The 18,804-nt window shown below is 37.9% G+C and overlaps 1 protein-coding gene across 11 annotated transcripts in view; it reads right to left on the bottom strand.

The window, feature by feature from the left end:
• CPLANE1 (ciliogenesis and planar polarity effector 1) overlaps positions 1-18,804 on the bottom strand; it is a 149,014-nt gene that overhangs the window by 17,130 nt on the left and 113,080 nt on the right. For all 11 annotated transcript variants that reach the window (XR_006382179.1, XM_044232526.1, XM_044232525.1 and 8 more), the window contains 4 exons: positions 11,868-11,952; positions 8,134-8,298; positions 5,626-5,656; positions 4,955-5,086 (listed from right to left, as the gene is read on the bottom strand). Coding sequence is in view for 10 of the 11 variants with exons in the window: in XM_044232526.1 (XP_044088461.1) it covers positions 4,955-5,086; positions 5,626-5,656; positions 8,134-8,298; positions 11,868-11,952 (413 nt within the window). In the remaining variant the exon portion in view is untranslated. The remainder of the gene's footprint in view (positions 1-4,954; positions 5,087-5,625; positions 5,657-8,133; positions 8,299-11,867; positions 11,953-18,804) is intronic.

The raw sequence follows: 18,804 nt of genomic DNA, 5'->3' as shown, positions 1-18,804 counted from the left end.
AAAAAGCAAGACCCATCTATATGCTGCCTACAAGAGACTCATTCCAGACTTAAGAAACATGCAGACTGAAAGTCAAGGGATGGAAAAGAATTTATCGTAAAAATGGGAAGCAAAAAGAAAGCTGGGATAGCAATACTTATAAAAGACAAAATAGACTTATTTTTTCCTTTTATCTAAGATTTTAATTATTCACTTGAGACAGACAGAAATATATATAGAGAGAGAATAAGCAGGGGAGAGGGAGAGGGGAAAAGCAGACTCCCCATCAAGCTGGGAGCATGACATGGAGCTCAATCCCAGGATAAAGAGATTATGACCTGAGCTGAAGGCAGATGCTTACCATCTGGACCACCCAGATGCCCCCAAAATAAACTTTAAAACAAAACTTATAACAAGAGACAAAGAAGGACACCATATAATCATAAAGGGAAGAATCCAACAAGAAGATACACAATTGTAAATATTTATGCACCCAACACGGGAGCACCCAAATACATAAAGTAGTGAATAACAAACACAAAGGAAGTAATTAATAGTAATACAATAATAGTAGGGGATTTTATATCCCACTTACATCAGTGGATAGATCATCACAAACAGAAAATCAACAAGAAAACAGTGGCTCTGAATGACACTTCGGACCAGATGGATCTAACAAATATATCCAGAACATTCCATCCTAAAACAGCAAAATACACATTCTTTTCAAGTACACATGGAAAGTTCTCCAGAATAGATTACATATTAGGCTACTAAACAGGTCTTAACAAATTAAAAAAGATCAAATTCATACCATGCATCTTTTCTGACCACAACAATATGAAACTAGAAATCAACCAGAAGAAAAAATCTGGAAAGAGCATAAATATATGGAAGTTAAATAAAGTGCTTCTGAACATGAATAGGTCAACAAAGAAATCAAAATATACATGGGATACATATGAAACTGAAAACACAATGGTCTCAAATCTTTGGGGTGTAGCAAAAGCTGTTCCAAGATGGAATTTTATAGCAATATAAGCCTACCTCAAAAAGGAAGAAAAATTTCAAATAAACTCCTAAAGGAGCTAAAAAAAGAAGAATAAACAAAACCAAAACCAGTAGGAGGAAGGAAATTACAAAGATTAGAGCAATAATAAAGAAACAGAAACTGGGCGCCTGGGTGGCTCAGTGGGTTAAGCCGCTGCCTTCGGCTCAGGTCATGATCTCAGGGTCCTGGGATCTAGTCCCGCATCGGGCTCTCTGCTCAGCAGCAAGCCTGCTTCCTCCTCTCTCTCTCTGCCTGCCTCTCTGACTACTTGTGATCTCTCTGTGTCAAATAAATAAATAAAATCTTTAAAAAAAAAAAAAGAAACAGAAACTAAAAATCCAAAAGAATAGATCAATGAAACCAGAAGTTGTTTTTTTGTTTTTACGATTTTATTTATTTACTTGAGAGAAAGAGTGACAGAGAGCACAAGAGCAGGGTGAGGGGCAGAGGGAGAAGCAGATTCCCTGCTGCAGGGGGCCTGATGTGGGGCTCAATCCTAGCACTTCGGGACCATAACCTGTGCCCAAGGCAGACACTTAACCAACTGAGCCACTCAGGTGCTCCCAGAAGCTGGTTCTTCAAAAAGATCAACAAAATTGATAAAACTTCAGTCAGATTCAACAACAACAACAACAACAACAACAACAAAAAGAGAGAGAGAGACAGAGAAAGAGATAACTCAAATAAACAAAAGGAGAAATGAAAGAGGAGAAACATAACCATCACCACAGTAAGAGAATATTATATGCCAACAAATTGGACAACCAACAAAAGAAAGGGAAGAATTCCTAGAAACATAAAACCTCCCAAAACTGAAATAGGAAGAATTGGAAAATTTGAGCAGACTGACTACCAGCAATGAAATTGAATCTATAATCAAAAAACTTCCAACAAGGGACACCTGCGTGGCTCAGTTGGTTGAGCACCTGCCTTCGGCTCAGGTCATGATCCTGGAGTCCTGGGATCGAGTCCCACATTGGGCTCCCTGCTCGGCGGGGAGTCTGCTTCTCCTGCTGACCTCTCTACTCTCATGCTCTCTCTCTCTCTCAAATAAATAAATAAAATCTTAAAAAAAAAAAAAAAAGGAATTCTCCTAGGGATTCTTTCAAGTACCCCATACTTAAAAAAACAAAAACAAAAACAGAGGCGCCTGGGTGGCTCAGTGGGTTGAAGCCTCTGCCTTTGGTTCGGGTCATGATCCCCGGGTCCTGGGATCAAGCCCCGCATCGGGCTCTCTGCAGAGAGCCTGTTTCCTCCTCTCTCTCCCTGCCTGCCTCTCTGCTTACTTGTGATTTCTTGTTTGTCAAATAAATAAATAAAATATGTTAAAACAAAAACAAAAACAAAAACAAAAAAAACTTCCAACAAACAAAAGTCCATGACCAGACAACTTCACAGATAAATTCTACCAAACATGTACAGAAGAGTTAGTATGTATTCTTCTCAAACTATTCCAAAATATAAAAGAGGAAGGAAATCTTCCAAATTAATTCTATGAGGCCATCATTACCTTGATACCAAAACCAGATAAACATACTACAAAAAAAAGAGAACTACTTATGGCACCTGGGTGGCTCAGTTGATTAAGTATCTGACTTTTGATTTCAGCTCAGGTCATGATCTTGGGGGTTGTGAGAATGAGTCCTGCATTGGGCTCCATGCTCAGCAGGGAGTCTGCCTAAAATTCTCTCTCTCCCTATCCCTCTGCCCCTCCCTGTCATGCTTTCTCTCTAAAATAATAAATAAACAAATCTTTAAAGATTTTTTTTTTAATTTCACAGACAGAGATAGGCAGAGAGAGAGAGAGAGAGAGGGAAGCAGGCTCCCGGCTGAGCAGGGAGCCCAGTGCAGAGCTTGATCGCAGGACCCTGGGATCATGATCTGAGCCAAAGGCAGAGGCTTTAACCCACTGAGCCACCCAAGTGCCCCTAAACAAATCTTTATAAAGAGAGAATTACAGGGCAATATCTCTGATGAACAGTTGCAAAAATCCTCAACAAAATATTAATTAGCAAACCAAAGTAATAATACATTTAAAAAATCATTTACCACAATAAAGTGGGATTAATTCCAAGGACGTAAGGGTGGCTCAATATCTGCAAATCAATAAATGTGATACATCACATCAACAAGAGAAAGGATAAAAAAAATATGATCATTTCAATGGGTGCAGAAAAAACATGTGACAAAGTATAACATCCATGCGTGACAAAAAACTTCAATGAAACAGGTTTAGAGGAAACATACCTCAACATAATTAAGGCCATATATGAAAAACTCACAGCTAATGTCATACTCAATGGTAAGAAACTTGAGAGCTTTTCCCCTAAGATCAGAACAAGATGAAGATGTCCTTTCTCACCACTTGCATTCAACATAGTCCTGGAAGTCCTAGCCACACAATTACACAAGAAAAAGGGAAAAAAGCATCCAAATTGGCAAGGAAGAAATAAAACTTTCAGTATTTTCAGAAGACATGATACGATATATAGGAAATCCTACAGACTCCACCAAAAAACTAGAACTGATCATTGAATTCAGTAAGATTCAATCAATATATAAAAATTCATTACATTTCTATATACTAGTAATGAAGTAGCAGAAAAAGAAATAAAGAAAACAATCCTACTTATAATTACACCAGAAATAATAAAATACCTAGGAATAAACCTCACCAAGGAAGTGAAAGACCTTGTATTCTGAAAACTATAAAACCTGATGAAAGAAATTAAAGATTATGCAAACAAATGGAAAGATATTCCATGTTCATGGACTGGGAAACAAATATTGTTAAAATGTCCATACTACCCACAGCAATCTACAGATTTAATGGAGTCCCTATGAAAACACCAACAGCATTTTTCACAAATGACCCCCCAATGTGTATGGAACCACAAAAGACTCCAAGCCAAAGCAATCTTGAAAAAGTACAAAAGTGTAAGTATCCCAATACCAGATTTCAAGACATAACACAATGCTGTAGTAATCAAAACAGTATGGTACTGGCACAAAAACAGCCACACAGCTCAGTGGAACAGAACAGAGAGTCCAGAAATAAACACACTATTATATGGTCAATTAATTAATTAATTCATTGGCAAACAGGAAAGAATTTGCTATAGGAAAATATGGTCGCTTCAACAAATAGGTGTTGGGAAAAATGGACAGCAACATGCAAAAGAATGAAACTGGACCACCTTCTTACACCAAACAGAAAAATAAATTCAAAATGGATTAAGGACCCAAATGTGAGACCTGAAACCATAAAAATTCTGGAAGAGAACACAGGCAGTAATTTCTCTGACATGGATTGTAGCAACATTTTTCTACATGTCTTCTGAGGCAAGGGTAACAGAAACAAAAATAAATGACTGGGACTACATCAAAATACAAAGCTTCTGCACAGCAAAAGTAATAATCAACAAAACTAAAAGACGACCTACTGAATGGGAGAACATATTTGCAAATGAATGTCTGATAAAGGGTTAGTATCCAAAATACATAAAGAATTTATACAACTTGATACCAAAAAAACCCCAAATAATCCAATTTAAAGGTTGACAGAAGACATGAACAGACATTTCTCCAAAGAAGACATCCAAATAGACAAGAGACACATGAAAAGATATATATAGATATAGCTATAGATATAGATAAAATAATGACAACAAAAATAAAAATAAGTGATGAGACTTTGGGAAAACTCGCAGGATATAGATGTGCTGCTGTATTAAATACACAAATCTGACTAATGTTGGAGAAAGGGAGCAATGACACATAAACATCACAGAAAGTATTTATTTGAAGAAAATAACCAAGTTTTGTGTTTGTTTCATAAAAATCACATTAAAATATGGCTAATTTTTAATATTCCTGAACCATAAGCATTTTAAATGAGTTAAAAATGATTTATTCAAGGATTACCTGCAGATACTCTTAGCTTGTTGTTCTGTTAAACCAAGCTCCTCCCTGGAAACTCCGTCTTTTGTTATAAGGTCCTCAATGATGTCTCCAATATCAGTTAACCCAGTCAGCTGGAGTGGATCTACTGAAATGCTTCATTTTCAAATCCAATTTGAGAAATATTAGTTAGTATCTACAATGTAATTACATTAATCAAAAATGAACAAGTAAAGTTGAAAACATGAACATGTAAAGCTATGTCCTCTAAGAGCATAAAAGAACACAAAAATAATAAACACAGATCTAATGTTCCTTCTATTTTCCAAGAATCCTCAGCAAAAGTCTAATCATCAGTCATTGATGACTTCTTTTGTGCTCTTAAAAAAGTGCACCTATGGCTCAGGAGATAATCTCTATCTGTCCTGCCTACTGAATACACACGCAGTAAAGGATGCAGCAAATGCAGTCTACTGCATTCTAATTACCTATGCTGAAACAAAACAATAAAGGATATAATAAAGCAATCCTCAGCTTCTTAAAACATCCCATTCCCAATGAGAATTATATTCCTTTCAGTCCATGAAAAAATATGTAGTGTAGATGCTCACATACACATGAACAACAGAATTTCCAAAACACACAGTTTATACCCAATCTTAAGTAAACCTGTGAATTATTCTGAAGATATTTACCTCTCAAATAACTCATCACTGTTATTCACACCTTAAAAGAAGAGAAACATTATTAATAAAAATTTGGGGTCAATAATTTTTTATACTGTCATCTATTAACCTCTTTAGAAATTATATAACCAGAAATTAAAATATTTTAAACCTCCAAATAGGTTTAAAGATATATATGTGTAATTTATTTATCCTCCCCTTAAATGTGCTATTTGATAGTGTATACTCTGCATTTTCAGATGATTACTTTTCTATCCAGAATACTCTGAATACTTTAGGAAGTACAGTCCTTCTTCGCTTAGTACACAGTTTAAAATACTAAAGTGTGAGGCGCCTGGGTGGCTCAGTCCTTAAGCATCTGCCTGGGATGCTCAAGGGTTCCAGGGGGTCCTGGGGCCTGCTTCTCCCGCTCCCACTCCCCATACTTGTGTTTCCTCTCTCACTGTCTCTCTGTCAAATAAATAAAATAGAATTTTAAAAAATAAACAAACATAAATACTGAAGTGCAATTTACTGAAACAACAACAAAACAAAAAATGTTCTGATGATCTAAAAGTAATACATTTAGGAAAATAATCTAATTTCATTCAAAGAAGCCATTACTTGGAAGAATAGGACCCAAAAGAATAATTTTTAAACCTTGTCCAATATTAACTACATGTCTTTAAAGCAAAACACCTAATCTACTCAATTTTTTTTTAAGATTTTATTTATTTATTTGACAGAGAGAGATCACAAGTAGGCAGAGAGGCAGGCAGAGAGAGAGGAAGGGAAGCAGGCTCCCCGCTGAGCAGAGAGCCCGATGCGGGACCTGATCCCAGGACCCTGAGATCATGACCTGAGCAGAAGGCAGGGGCTTAACCCACTGAGCCACCCAGGCGCCCTCTACTCAATTTTTGATACGTTTATCCTCCTCCAGGATAATTGAGTTACTATGGGGGAAAGTGTTCTGACATCTCTTCTCAAAAACATTTCCTTGTTAAGATCTCCTTAAAAGTGTTCTGACATCTCTTCTCAAAAACATTTCCTTGTTAAGATCTCCTTAGATGAATCCACCCTGACCCAAGACTTATATATCCACAGGTTTTTAATACCAATTTTGCTTTCCTAAACACATGTTATTTTGTTTAATTTATTAATCCTCAAATCAAGGATTTTACATATCTCTGTTTTCAGAGTTGGGGCATTTGTGAGGTTTTAATAGCAATTAATTCAATTTAATTATTTTTTAAAGATTATTAAAGTAGCATAAGCAGTAAAAAATGCTTTTTTAAAAATGGCATAGTAGGGACGCCTGGATGGCTCAGTTGGTTAAGCTGCTGCCTTCGGCTCAGGTCATGATCCCAGCGTCCTGGGATTGAGTCCCACATCAGGCTCCTTGCTCAGTGGGGAGCCTGCTTCTCCCTCTGCCTCTGCCTGCCACTATGTCTGCCTATGCTCACTCTCTCTGACAAATAAATAAATAAAATCTTTAAAAAAAAATTTAAAAATAAGTAAAATGGCATAGTGGTTATTAAAAGGAAAACTGTTAAGAAGTTCGCTTTAAGTCTTGTAATTTTTTTCTCTAAGTTCTTCCTAGATTCCAGCTGTATTTTGGTCGTCATCCTATGGGGTTGATCATTTCCACTTCACAGAGTTGTGGAGATTGAGTGCAGTACCTAAAGCACCTAGCTGAGAACGTGTTTGATTCCTGTAGGTTCTCAGTCATCTGTAGCTTTTGCTTGACTCTTCCGGGGGAGAGCTGACGGATGAGGTTAAAGAGGCTGTAGAGGGTTCTGACTGCTTATGCTACTTTAATAATGACAATAAAACATACTATAAACACTTAGAAAATTCATCGTTTTTGACCATCAATAGCTGAGAGAGAAAAAATATTTCAAAGCCACTGTCAGTAGCCCATGTATTGTATTTAGTATGACCTATGACCTATGACAAAATGTGTTTGTTAGGACTAAAAAGTACACTTTCAATTGCCAACTCCACATGAAATAGAATGAAAACTGGCACTAAACTTGTCTAAGTCTCAAAATTCTCAACCGTACAACTGAGATATTAATGGCATTCCCTTCGCAGGCTAGGCTCACATCAGGGTCAATGCACGTAAAGCAGCCTTATCTGGAACATGGCAGTCTCCAGAAACTACAGCCGTTATTTTGTTTTCATAATTAAAACTCCAGGTTCTCAATATTGGCTGAGTCTGAATTTCTCAAGTTTTATAGAAATCAGATAGAATAGTAAATCCAGTTTCTCTATATTTAACATCAATAAATAACTTGGAGATATCTAATCATACATCTTATTAGAGATAACGATACAGGCTTGCAATAGATCTTAGGAAGATGATTAAGACAACATAGTTCTTCAAGCGAAAGGCACAGTTTTTAACTTCCCTCCCTTGAAATTTATAAATAATGCAAAATGGCTTCACAAATCTTTCTCAACTGTGTTCCCAATAAATTACTCTTCAGTAACAGTATGCGGGAAAACAAGAGCGTAAATGAAAAAAATGAATAGTACCAGGAGAAGTTGTATTCTGGTCACTGAAAAGGCTGAGAGCTGAGTCAGCAGAAGGAAACACACAAGTTTTCTGACTAGAATGAGTTTCTGTCACTGAAAATTCAGCTTCTGAAGTCTCCTCTTTGTCACATTGAGCATCCTTATTCGTATGAGTCAGGAAATGTACTAATCCAAAGTAAATGGTTGAGGAAGAAAAGCACATGGGAAAAAAAGATACAAAAGTTAACACTTTCACATGGCAAAAGATGTATCAGAAGTTTACAATATATTATTTTGATAACTTTCTATTCTATAATAGAATATAATTTAATATATTTAAAATTTAATCTCCCTCATAGTAAAACTATTAAATTTACTATCAATTTCAGAAAACATGGTGGATGAGTTAGACAGTCTCCTGCCCTGTTATAAAAACACAGAAGAAATGTTAAATTTAAAAAAATAGATTAATATGCAACCAAGCCTTGTAAATAAAGAAATCTCCCAGTCCCAGAAAAGAAAAAGGAATCAAAGCTGGGCAATATATGGGCAATGATGCTGGGATAGTCCATACAAAAAGGAGTTTTCTGTCATCTGCAGTGGAGAGAACTGAGCTAACTTCATATGGCCTAGAGCACTGAAGGATAGCTCTGTCCATAAAATGAGGATAAGAAGGATAGCTCTATCCATAAAATGAGGATAAGAAAATCGGAGACCAGCAAAGAAGTTTTCTGAAGAGCAGATGGGAGAAAAATAACTCAGCTGAGAAATCAAAACTTCTGTTGTGCCACAATCAGGAATGGGATCTGAATTTATTAGTATATTTATCTATGTACTAATAGCAACTACAAGCCAAAAATGTATATAAAAATTTGCCCCCCAAATTTTTCTACTTCAGTAGATCTCAAGAAGCAAATATAAAACCATATTAAAGGTGAGTATATGCAACCGAGCACAACTCACCTAAAGATAAGTTCATGATTAAAAAAAAAAACCACACAAACACACACAAAACCAAATTGCACAAAGAAACCACCATAAGAGAGAGCTGTATGCAGATCTGATAACTGAGAATATACACGCATGAAGTAAAACAATCTGAAAGGGCATAAAATATTACTAAAATCATTAAGCAGATAAAAGAAGACAGAGAAACCATAATAAAAGAACAGGACAGGGGCGCCTGGGTGGCTCAGTGGGTTAAGCCTCTGCCTTCAGCTCAGGTCATGATCTCAGGGTCCTGGGATTGAGCAGGGGCGCCTGGGTGGCTCAGTGGGTTAAGCCTCTGCCTTCAGCTCAGGTCATGATCTCAGGGTCCTGGGATTGAGCCCCACATCGGGCTCTTTGCTCAGCGGGGAGCCTGCTTCCCCCCCTCTCTCTGCCTGCCTCTCTGCCTACTTGTGATCTCTCTGTAAAATAAATAAATAAAATCTTTAAAAAAATAAATTAAAGGAGTAATAATATTATATCTGTGTTTTAAAAAAAGAAAACCTTATCTTTTTAAACATATTTATAAAATACTTATAGGTAGATAATAGACTGTCTGTAATTTGCTTCAAAACCATCCAGGAAAAGGTGGGAAGAGTAGGTGGGTGTATAGATAAAAGAGGATTGACCATGAGTTGACAATTGTTAAAGGTGGTTATAGGGTACATGAAGGTTAATTATACTATTCTGACTTCTACTGAAATTTTCCATGATAAATTTTTAAAAAATAAAATGTATCAAAAAAGATACACCAGGGAAAACCAAGCAGAGAAATATTAATATTAGACAAAATTGAATGAGTATAAAAACATTATTGGAGATGATGAGGTTCATTAATGAGAAAAGGGTAAAAATTTAACAAAAAAATGTATCAATCAAGAACAGAATCATTTTATAACATAGCCTCTACTATATAATGCAATATTTAACAGAATCTTAAGAAGAAATTCCACAATCACTGTGGGCAATTTTTTTTTAAAGATTTATTTAATTTATTTGACAGAGATCACAAGTAGGCAGAGAAGCAGGCAGAGAGAGAAGGAGGAAGCGGGCTTCCCGCTGAGCAGAGAGCCCGACACGGGGCTCGATCCCAGGACCCTGAGATCATGACCCGAGCCGAAGGCAGAGGCCTAACCCACTGAGCCACCCAGGCGCCCCAACTGTGGGCAATTTTTAATGCACCCTTTTGAGCAATGAACAGATCAAGCAGACTAAAATACCAGAAACATAGAAAATGTGGACAATTTAAAAGCTTGATTAAACATATATATGTATACATAGACAATCTAAAGGTTGACAGAACATACATATACACACACACACATGCATGCACAATACCCACATACAGACTACACAAAACAACAGAAAATTCATATTCTTTCCAAATAAACATTTACAAAAACTAGACATCCCAGGCCACAAAGGAAATTTTTGTTTTTAAGATTTTATTTCTTTGGCAGAGACAAACGCAGCGAGAGAGAGAACACAACCAGGGGGAGTAGGAGAGGGAGAAGCAGGCTTCCTGCTGAGCAGGGAGCCCGATGCGGGGCTTGATTCCAGGACCCTGGGATCATGTCCTGAGCCAAAGGCAGATGCTTCACGACTGAGCCACCCAGGCCCCCCCACAAAGGAAATTTTAATGAGCATCTAAAAGTTGCTATTATCATACACTCATCTAATCAAAATGCAATGAAAATGAGAGTAAGTTAAAAATACAGTCAAAACAAAACGCCTGGGTGGCTCAGTTGGTTAAGCAGCTGCCTTCGGCTCAGGTCATGATCTCAGCGTCTTGGGATCGAGTCCCACATCGGGCTCCTTGCTTGGCAGGGAGCCTGCTTCTCCCTCTGCCTCTGCCTGCCTCTCTGTCTGCCTGTACTCGCTCTCTCTCCCTCTCTCTCTGACAAATAAATAAATAAAATCTTAAAAAAAAAAAAAATATATATATATATAGTCAAAACCGCATAATATTAAGAAGTTAAAAATCCCTTTCATGAGCAAAAGAAGACATCTTAATACAAATTACAAACTAGATCAAAACAACACCAAAACATAGTGCATATCAACACTCTTGTCTGTGTCCCTGCAGGAACATGTTTAGCTTCAAATACATATATTAGAAAAAAAGAATGAAGTTAGGAAAAAGTCAATAGTTTAAAGCCCTCAAAAACCAAAGAAATAATAGAGCTAAGGGGTAGAAATTTATGAAAAAGAAAATTAAATGACAGAATCAAACCAAAGTCTGTTTAAAAAAAAAAATAGAAAACTGTTAAGTTGCTGACAAGACTGAATTAAAGAGAATGTAGAGATAAACAACTATAGGCACAGTAGAAATTTTTTTAAGTAACTACCCTAATTTCATTCTTTCAGTAAGAAACACAAACATATTCTATTTCACCACTGCTTGGCCATTTAACCAGAGCCTCAAATTCCAGTTCTGCACTTGACCCGGGGCAAACAGCAACCTCAGCACCAAGCTCTGTGCAGCCCTCACCAAGCGCGTGGTGGGCAGTGCCCCACTCTAGGAGCATTGGTTTCTGGGGCGGGGTGGGTGTGGGGGAATGGCCTGAGTGGGAGCCAATCACATTATCACGAGAATAATCCTAATCTAACAACGGACTGTGGGCTTCAGCTCACAAATGAAAACTATTCCTAGTTATGTAGCTCTCAAAGGCCAATGCTTATTCTTTCAAAGCAAGGCTTCAGTCTCCTCTACCAACACTCCCCCCACCACTTCCCCACCCTCCCACCCCCGCCTGTAACACACACACCTTCAGAAATGCCACTGGCTTTTGAAGCCAATGTTCTTCCAGATTCAGGACTAGAAGACAATTCAATGTGATCTTCAGGTTCGACCTACAGAAAAACAAACAACAAAATGACTTAAAAATTTTATAGTTTGATAATTTCACAATATTGTTAAATAAGCTTTTATTTATTTTGTTAAAGATTTTATTTATTTATCTGACAGACAGAAATTACAAGTAGGCAGAGAGGCAGGCAGAGAGAGAGGTGAAAGCAGGCTCCCTGCTGAGCAGAGAGCCCAATGCGGGGCTCGATCCCAGGACCCTGGGATCATGACCTGAGCCGAAGGCAGAGGCTTTAACCCACTGAGCCACCCAGGCACCCCTTAAATAAGCTTTTAAATATTAGGGTAATGTACCTTTTAAATATTAGGGTGACAATGAAAGAAATGTGACTAAATCCAGTGAGCGCTAAATGCTGGGATGGATGAAGAGAAGGAAATTTTTACTTATTTGTAATCTAAATGATTTAATCTTTTTAGGCATCTTAAGGAAAACAACACCATATAAGTTTAGATTGGGAAGGAACATTAGCTACCATTTAGACAAAACCTTTCATTTTATAAATGAGAGAACAGGACCCAGAGAAATTCAGTGACTTTCTCAGCGGCAGAACATGGATTTGAACTGAGGTCTTCAAGCCCCTAGTCAGTGCTTGTCCACAATTATTTCTCTGTTTCTTCCAGGCTTAAAGTCTGTTCTCTAATTAAAATAGATAAGTCAAAATCTTTGTATTTATGTGTGCATTATAATAGGATGAGAGCATTATAAAACAATATCCCCAAATCTTTCATTTAAATCAGTGTTAGTTCCTTCAAAGTAGTCACCTTAGTGGACTAAATACTTAATAGAGTTTGATCAACCTTTCTTTGAGAACTCTTCCTTTGAAATTGTCTCCTAGGCTTGCATACTATTATTAGTAACTGTTCAGGTGATAAGTCTTTATTATATAAATGGGATCTTATTACTCTCAGAATCTAAAACCAAGAGAGCAAAGATAACCATTAAATAAGCATGTATTGAATGCCTGCCATGTTACCAAGCAAAAGGCAAGGTCCCTATCCTCTAGTATTAAAAGGCTTGGGTGAGAGGGGAGCTGTAACAGAACTTTTAGGAACTTTATCAAAATGTATGTGTGTGATCTACACATTCCCCGCTGCCAAGCCACTGGCTCCTCCTCTGTCCCCAGCCTACCGCCCCCGATTCAGCAGGGCTGGCATGTATATTTTTGAAAAACATCACAACATGCATAGCTGTCCTTTTATCTAATGGATATAGATGTGTGGAAATTCCTTTGTTTAACAAATTACGTTATGTTAGTCACCATATAGTACATCATTATTTTTTTTAAAGATTTTACTTATTTATTTGACAGAGAGAGAGAGCACAAGCAGGCAGAGAGGCAGGCAGAGAAAGAGGAGGAAGCAGGCTCCCTGCTGAGCAGAGAGCCCGATGCGGGGTTCGATCCCAGGACTCTGAGATCATGACCTGAGCTGAAGGCAGTGGCCTAACCCACTGAGCCACCCAGGCGCCCCTACATCATTATTTTTTGATGTAGTGTTCCATGGTTTACACCCAGTGCTCGATGCAATACATGCCCTCCTTAATATCCACCACCAGGCTCACTCGTCCCCCTAACTTCCCACCCTCTAAAACCCTAAGTTTGTTTCCCAGAGCCCATTGACTCTCATGGTTCATCTCCCCCTCCAATTATCCCCCCTTCATTTTTCCCCTTCCTTCTCCTAATGTCCTCCATGCTATTCTTTATATTCCACAAAAAGGTGAAACCATTTGATAACTGACATTCTCTGCTTGACTTATTGCACCTAGACCATTCTCCTCCAGTCCCCTCCATGTTGATGCAAAAGTTGAGTATTCATCCTTTCTGATGACTGAGTAATATTCCATTGTATATATGGACCACATCTTCTTTATCCATTCATCTGTTGAAGGGCATCTCAGCTCTTCCCACAGTCTGACTATTATGGACATTGCTGCTATAAACACTGGGGTGCATATGGCCCTTCTTTTTACTACATCTGTATCCTTGGGGTAAATACTCAGTAGTGCAATTGCTGGGTCATAGGGTAGCTCTATTTTTAATTTTATGAGAAAGCTGAACACTGTTTTCCAAAATGGCTGTACCAACGTGCATTCCCACCAACATGTAAGAGAGTTCCGCTTTGTCCAGAGTCTCTCCAATATTTGCTGTTTCTTGTTGGTTTTTGGCATTCTAACTTGTGTAAGGTTGTATCTCAATGGTTTCAATTTGAATTTCCATGATGGCTAATGACGATAAACATTTTTTCATGTGTCTGTTAGCCATTTGCATGTCTTCTTTGAGGAAGTGTCTGTTCATGTCTTTTGCCCATTTTTTGACTTAATTCTTTTTTGGGTGTTAAGTTTTTGAGGTGTTCTATTTAGATCTTGGATATCAGCCCTTTGTCTGTAGTGTCATTTGCAAATATCTTCTTCCATTCTGTGGGTTGCCTCTTTTTTTTTTTGTTGACTGTTTCCTTTGCTGTACAGAAGGTTTTGATCTTGATGAAGTCCCAAAAGTTCATTGTCGTTTTTGTTTCCCTTTTCTTTTAGAACATATCTTGAAAGAAGTTGCTGTGGCTGACGTCGAAGAGGTTACTGCCTGTGTTCTCCTCCAGGATTCTGATGGATTCCTATCTCATATTGAGGTCTTGCACCCATTTTGAGTTTATCTTTGTGTATGGTGTGAGAGAATGGTTGAGTTTCACTCTTCTGCATATAGCTGTCCAATTTTCCCAGTGCCATTTATTAAAGATACTTTTTTCCATTGGATATTTTTTCCTGCTTTGTCAAAGATTACTTGACTGTAGAGTTGCAGGTCCATATCTGGGCTCTCTACTCTGTTACACTAGTCTATGTGCCTATTTTTATGCCAGTACCATGATGTCTTGGTAATCACAGCTTTGTAATAGAGCTTGAAATCAGGCAATGTGATGCTCCTAGCTTTGTTTTCTTTTTCAACATTTCCTTCACTATTTGGGGTCTTTTCTGGTTCCATACAAATTTTAGAATTATTTGTTCCAGCACTTTGAAAAATGCTGTTGGTATTTTGATTGGGATGGCGTTGAAAGTACAGATTGCTCTGGGCAGCACAGACATTATAACAATGTTTATTCTTCTGATCCATAAGCATGAAAAGTTTTCCCATCATTTCATGTATTCTTCAGTTTCTTTCACTGGTTTCTAGAGTATACTAGTTCCTAGAGTATAGATCCTTTACCTCTTTGCTTACGTTTATTCCAAGGCATCTCATGGTTCTGGGTGCTATTGTAAATGGAACTGATTCTCTAATTTCTATTTCTACACTTACATCGTTAATGGATAAGAAGGCAACTGATTTCTGTGCATTGATTTTGTATCCTACCACAGTACTGAATTACTGTTCCAATAATTTGGGGGTGGAGTCTTTTGGGTTTTCCACATAGAGTGCCATGTCATCTGCGAAGAGAGAAAATTTGACGTCTTCTTTGCCAATTCGAATACCTTTTATTTCTTTTTTTTTGTCTGATTGCTGTTGCTAGGACTTCTAGTACTATGTTGAACAACAGTGGTGAGAGTGGGCATCCTTGTTGTGTTCCTGATCTTAAGGGAAAGGCTCTCAGCTTTTCCCCACTGAGAATGATATTCACTGTGGGTTTTTCATAAATGGATTTTACGAAATTGAGGAATGTTCCCCCATCCTTATACTCTGAAGAGTTTTAATCAGAAAGGATGCTGTATTTTGTTAAATCCTTTTTCTGCATCAATTTAGAGGACCATATGGTTCTTCTCTATCCTCTTATTAATGTGTTCTATCACATTGATTGATTTGCAAATGTTAAACCACCCTCGCATCCCAGGGATAAACCCACCTGGTCGTGGTGGACAATCCTTTTGATGTAGTGTTGGATCATATTAGCTAGGATCTTGTTGGGAATTTTGACATCCATATTCATCAGGGATATTGGTCTGAAATTTTCCTTTTTGATGAGGTCTTTGCCTAGTTTTGGGATCAAGGTAATGCTGGCCTCAAAGAAAGTCTGGAAGTTTTCCTTCTGTTTCTATTTTTTGAAACAGCTTCAGGAGAATAGGTATCTTTTCTTTTTTGAATGTTTGGGAGAATTCCCCAGGGAATCCATCAGGTCCTGGACTCTTGTTTTTGGGGAGCTTTTTGATCACTGCTTCAATCTCGTTACTAGTTATTGATCTATTCAGGTTATCGATTGCTTTCTGTTTCAGTCTTGGTAATTTATAGATTTCCAGGAATGCATCCATTTCTTCCAGGTTGCTTAATTTATTGGCATATAGCTATTGAAAATAATTTCTGATAATTGTTTCTATTTCCTTGGTGTTAGTCATTATCTCTCCCCCATTCATTCATAATTTTATTAATTTGGGTCCTTTCTCTTCTCTTTTGGATGAGTCTGGCCAGTGGTTTAATGACCTTATTAATACTTTCAAAGAACCAGCTTCTAGTTTCGTTGGTGTGTTGGTTCTACTGTATTTCTGGTTTCTAATTCATTGATCTCTGCTCTGTTCTTGATTATTTCCCTTCTCCTATATGGGTTAGACTTAATTTGTTGTTGATTTTCCAGGTCTTTCAAGGTGTAAAGATAGTTCATGTATTCAGGATTTTTCTACTCTTTTGAGAGGCTTAAATGGCTATGTATTTCCCCCTTAGGGGGAAATCCTTTGCCGAATCCCATAGGTTTTGGACCGATGCGTTTTCATTCTCATTGGTTTCTATGAATTGTTTAGTTCTTCTCTGATTTCCTGGTTGACTCAAACATTCTTGAGCAGGATGGTCTTCAGCTTCCAAATGTTTGAATTTCTTCCAAACCTTTTCTTGTGATTGAGCTCCAGTTTCAAAGCACTGTGTTCTGAGAATATGCAGGGAATAATCTCAGTCTTTTGGTATCAGTTGACACCTGATTTGTGATCCAGTATGTGCTCTCTTCTGGAGAAAATTCTATGCACACTTGAGAAGAATGAGTATTCTGTTGTTTTAGGGTGTAATGTTCTGTATATACTTATGAGATCCACCTGGTCCAGAGTGTCATTCAAAGCTCTTGTTCCTTTGTTGATTTTCTGCTTAAATGATCTATTGCTGAGAGTGGTGTGTTGAGGTTTCCTATTATTAACATATTATTATCAATATGTCTCCTTTATTTTGATTAACATTTGGCTTATATAGTTGACTGCTCGCATGTTGGCGGCATAGATATTTACAATTGTTAGATCTTCTTGCTGGGTAGACCCTTTAAGAATGATTTGGTGCCCTTCTGTATTTCTAACTACAGTCTTTATCTTAAAATCTAATTTATCTGCTATGAGAATTGCTACCCCAGCTTTCTTTTGAGGTCCATTGGCATGAAAGATGGCTCTCTGTCCTTTCATTTTTAGTCTGGATGTATCTTTAGGTTCAAAAATAGTCTCTTGTAGACAACATATGGATGGGTCTGTCTTTTTATCCATTCTGCAACCCTGTGCCATTTTATGGGAGCATTTAGGCCATTCACGTTGAGAGTGATTATTAAAAGATATGATTTTATTGTCATTATCTTGCCTGTCAAGTCCTTGTTTCTATAGATTGTCTCTATAGAAACAAGTATCACTCTCGGGGTCTTTCCCCTTTTATAGAACCCCTCTTAATATTTCTTGCAGGACTTAGTGGTACTTGCTTAGTGGTCACATATTCTTTTAGTGTCTGCCAGTCCTGGAAGCTCTTTATCTCTCCATTCATTCAGAGTAACAACCTTGCTGGATAAAGAATTCTTGGCTGCATGTTCTTCTCATTTAGTACCCTGAATATGTTTGCCAGCCCTTTCTGGCTTGCCAGGTGTCTGTGGACAGGTCTGACACTATTCCAATGTTCCTCCTTCAGTACATAAAGAATCTATTGCCCCTAACTGCCCTTAAGATGGTTTCCTTGGTTCTAAGATTTGCGAGTTTTACTATTACATGCCGTGGAGATGGTCTATTCTCATTGATCATGGGAGAGGACTTCTCTGACTCTAGGACATGAATGCTTTTTTCCTTCCCCAGATTAGGGAAGTTCCTGGCTATGATTTGCTCAAATGTATCTTCTGGTCCTCTCCCTCTCCACCCCCTCAGGGATCCCAATAATCCTGACACTGGAACATTTCATGGCATCATTTATTTCTCTAATTCTGTTTTCATGGATTTTAAGCTGTTTGTTCCAGGCCTCCTCCTGTTCCTTCTTTTCTATCAGTTTGCCTTATAGATCACTAATTTGTTCTTCTGCCTCGTTTACCTTAGCATTAGAGCATCTAGATTGGATCTCAATAATAGCATTTTTAAGTTCTGGCAGATCAGCTCATTTCTGCTCTTAAAGAATCTATGCTGCCATTAATGGTTTTCTCCATCCTAGCTATTGTCTTCATAACTGTTATCCTGAAGTCTATTTCTGACATCTTGCTTATACCCATATCCATTAGTTCTGTGGCAGAGGTCACAGTCTCTGAATTTTTCCTGTGTTAGGGGTTCCTTCTCTTAGTCATTCTGTTGACGGGTGGTTGAGGGAATGTACAGAGTCCAAATGATTGACTGCAACCCAAGCAGAATGCACCTTTTTTATAGGGATCTTAGGGTTGTTGGCCTCTTGTTCTTTCAGACTGTCTTCTGGGGGAGGGGCCTGTCCTGCTGTTACTCCAGCAACCCTGTTTGGACAGAGCTGCCCTGCCTCCTGTAGGGAGGAAATGGGCTCGGTGAAAACCAGTTTTGGTGGGCTTTTGTGCTCTGGCAGCTTTTCCTGGCAGCTTCTGAAAGTCAGAGTAGAAGTGACCGTATCCATATCTCTATCTCAGAACAGAGAAATCACAATCTGTTCTTCAGTGAGTTCTCCAGGCCACATTGTCTCCATTTT

Source organism: Neovison vison, chromosome 1, assembly GCF_020171115.1.
Source record: "Neovison vison isolate M4711 chromosome 1, ASM_NN_V1, whole genome shotgun sequence".
Lineage (NCBI taxonomy): Eukaryota > Metazoa > Chordata > Mammalia > Carnivora > Mustelidae > Neogale > Neogale vison.
The sequence above is the reverse complement of the archived record's forward strand: the minus strand, read 5'-3'. Positions and strand labels throughout refer to the sequence as shown.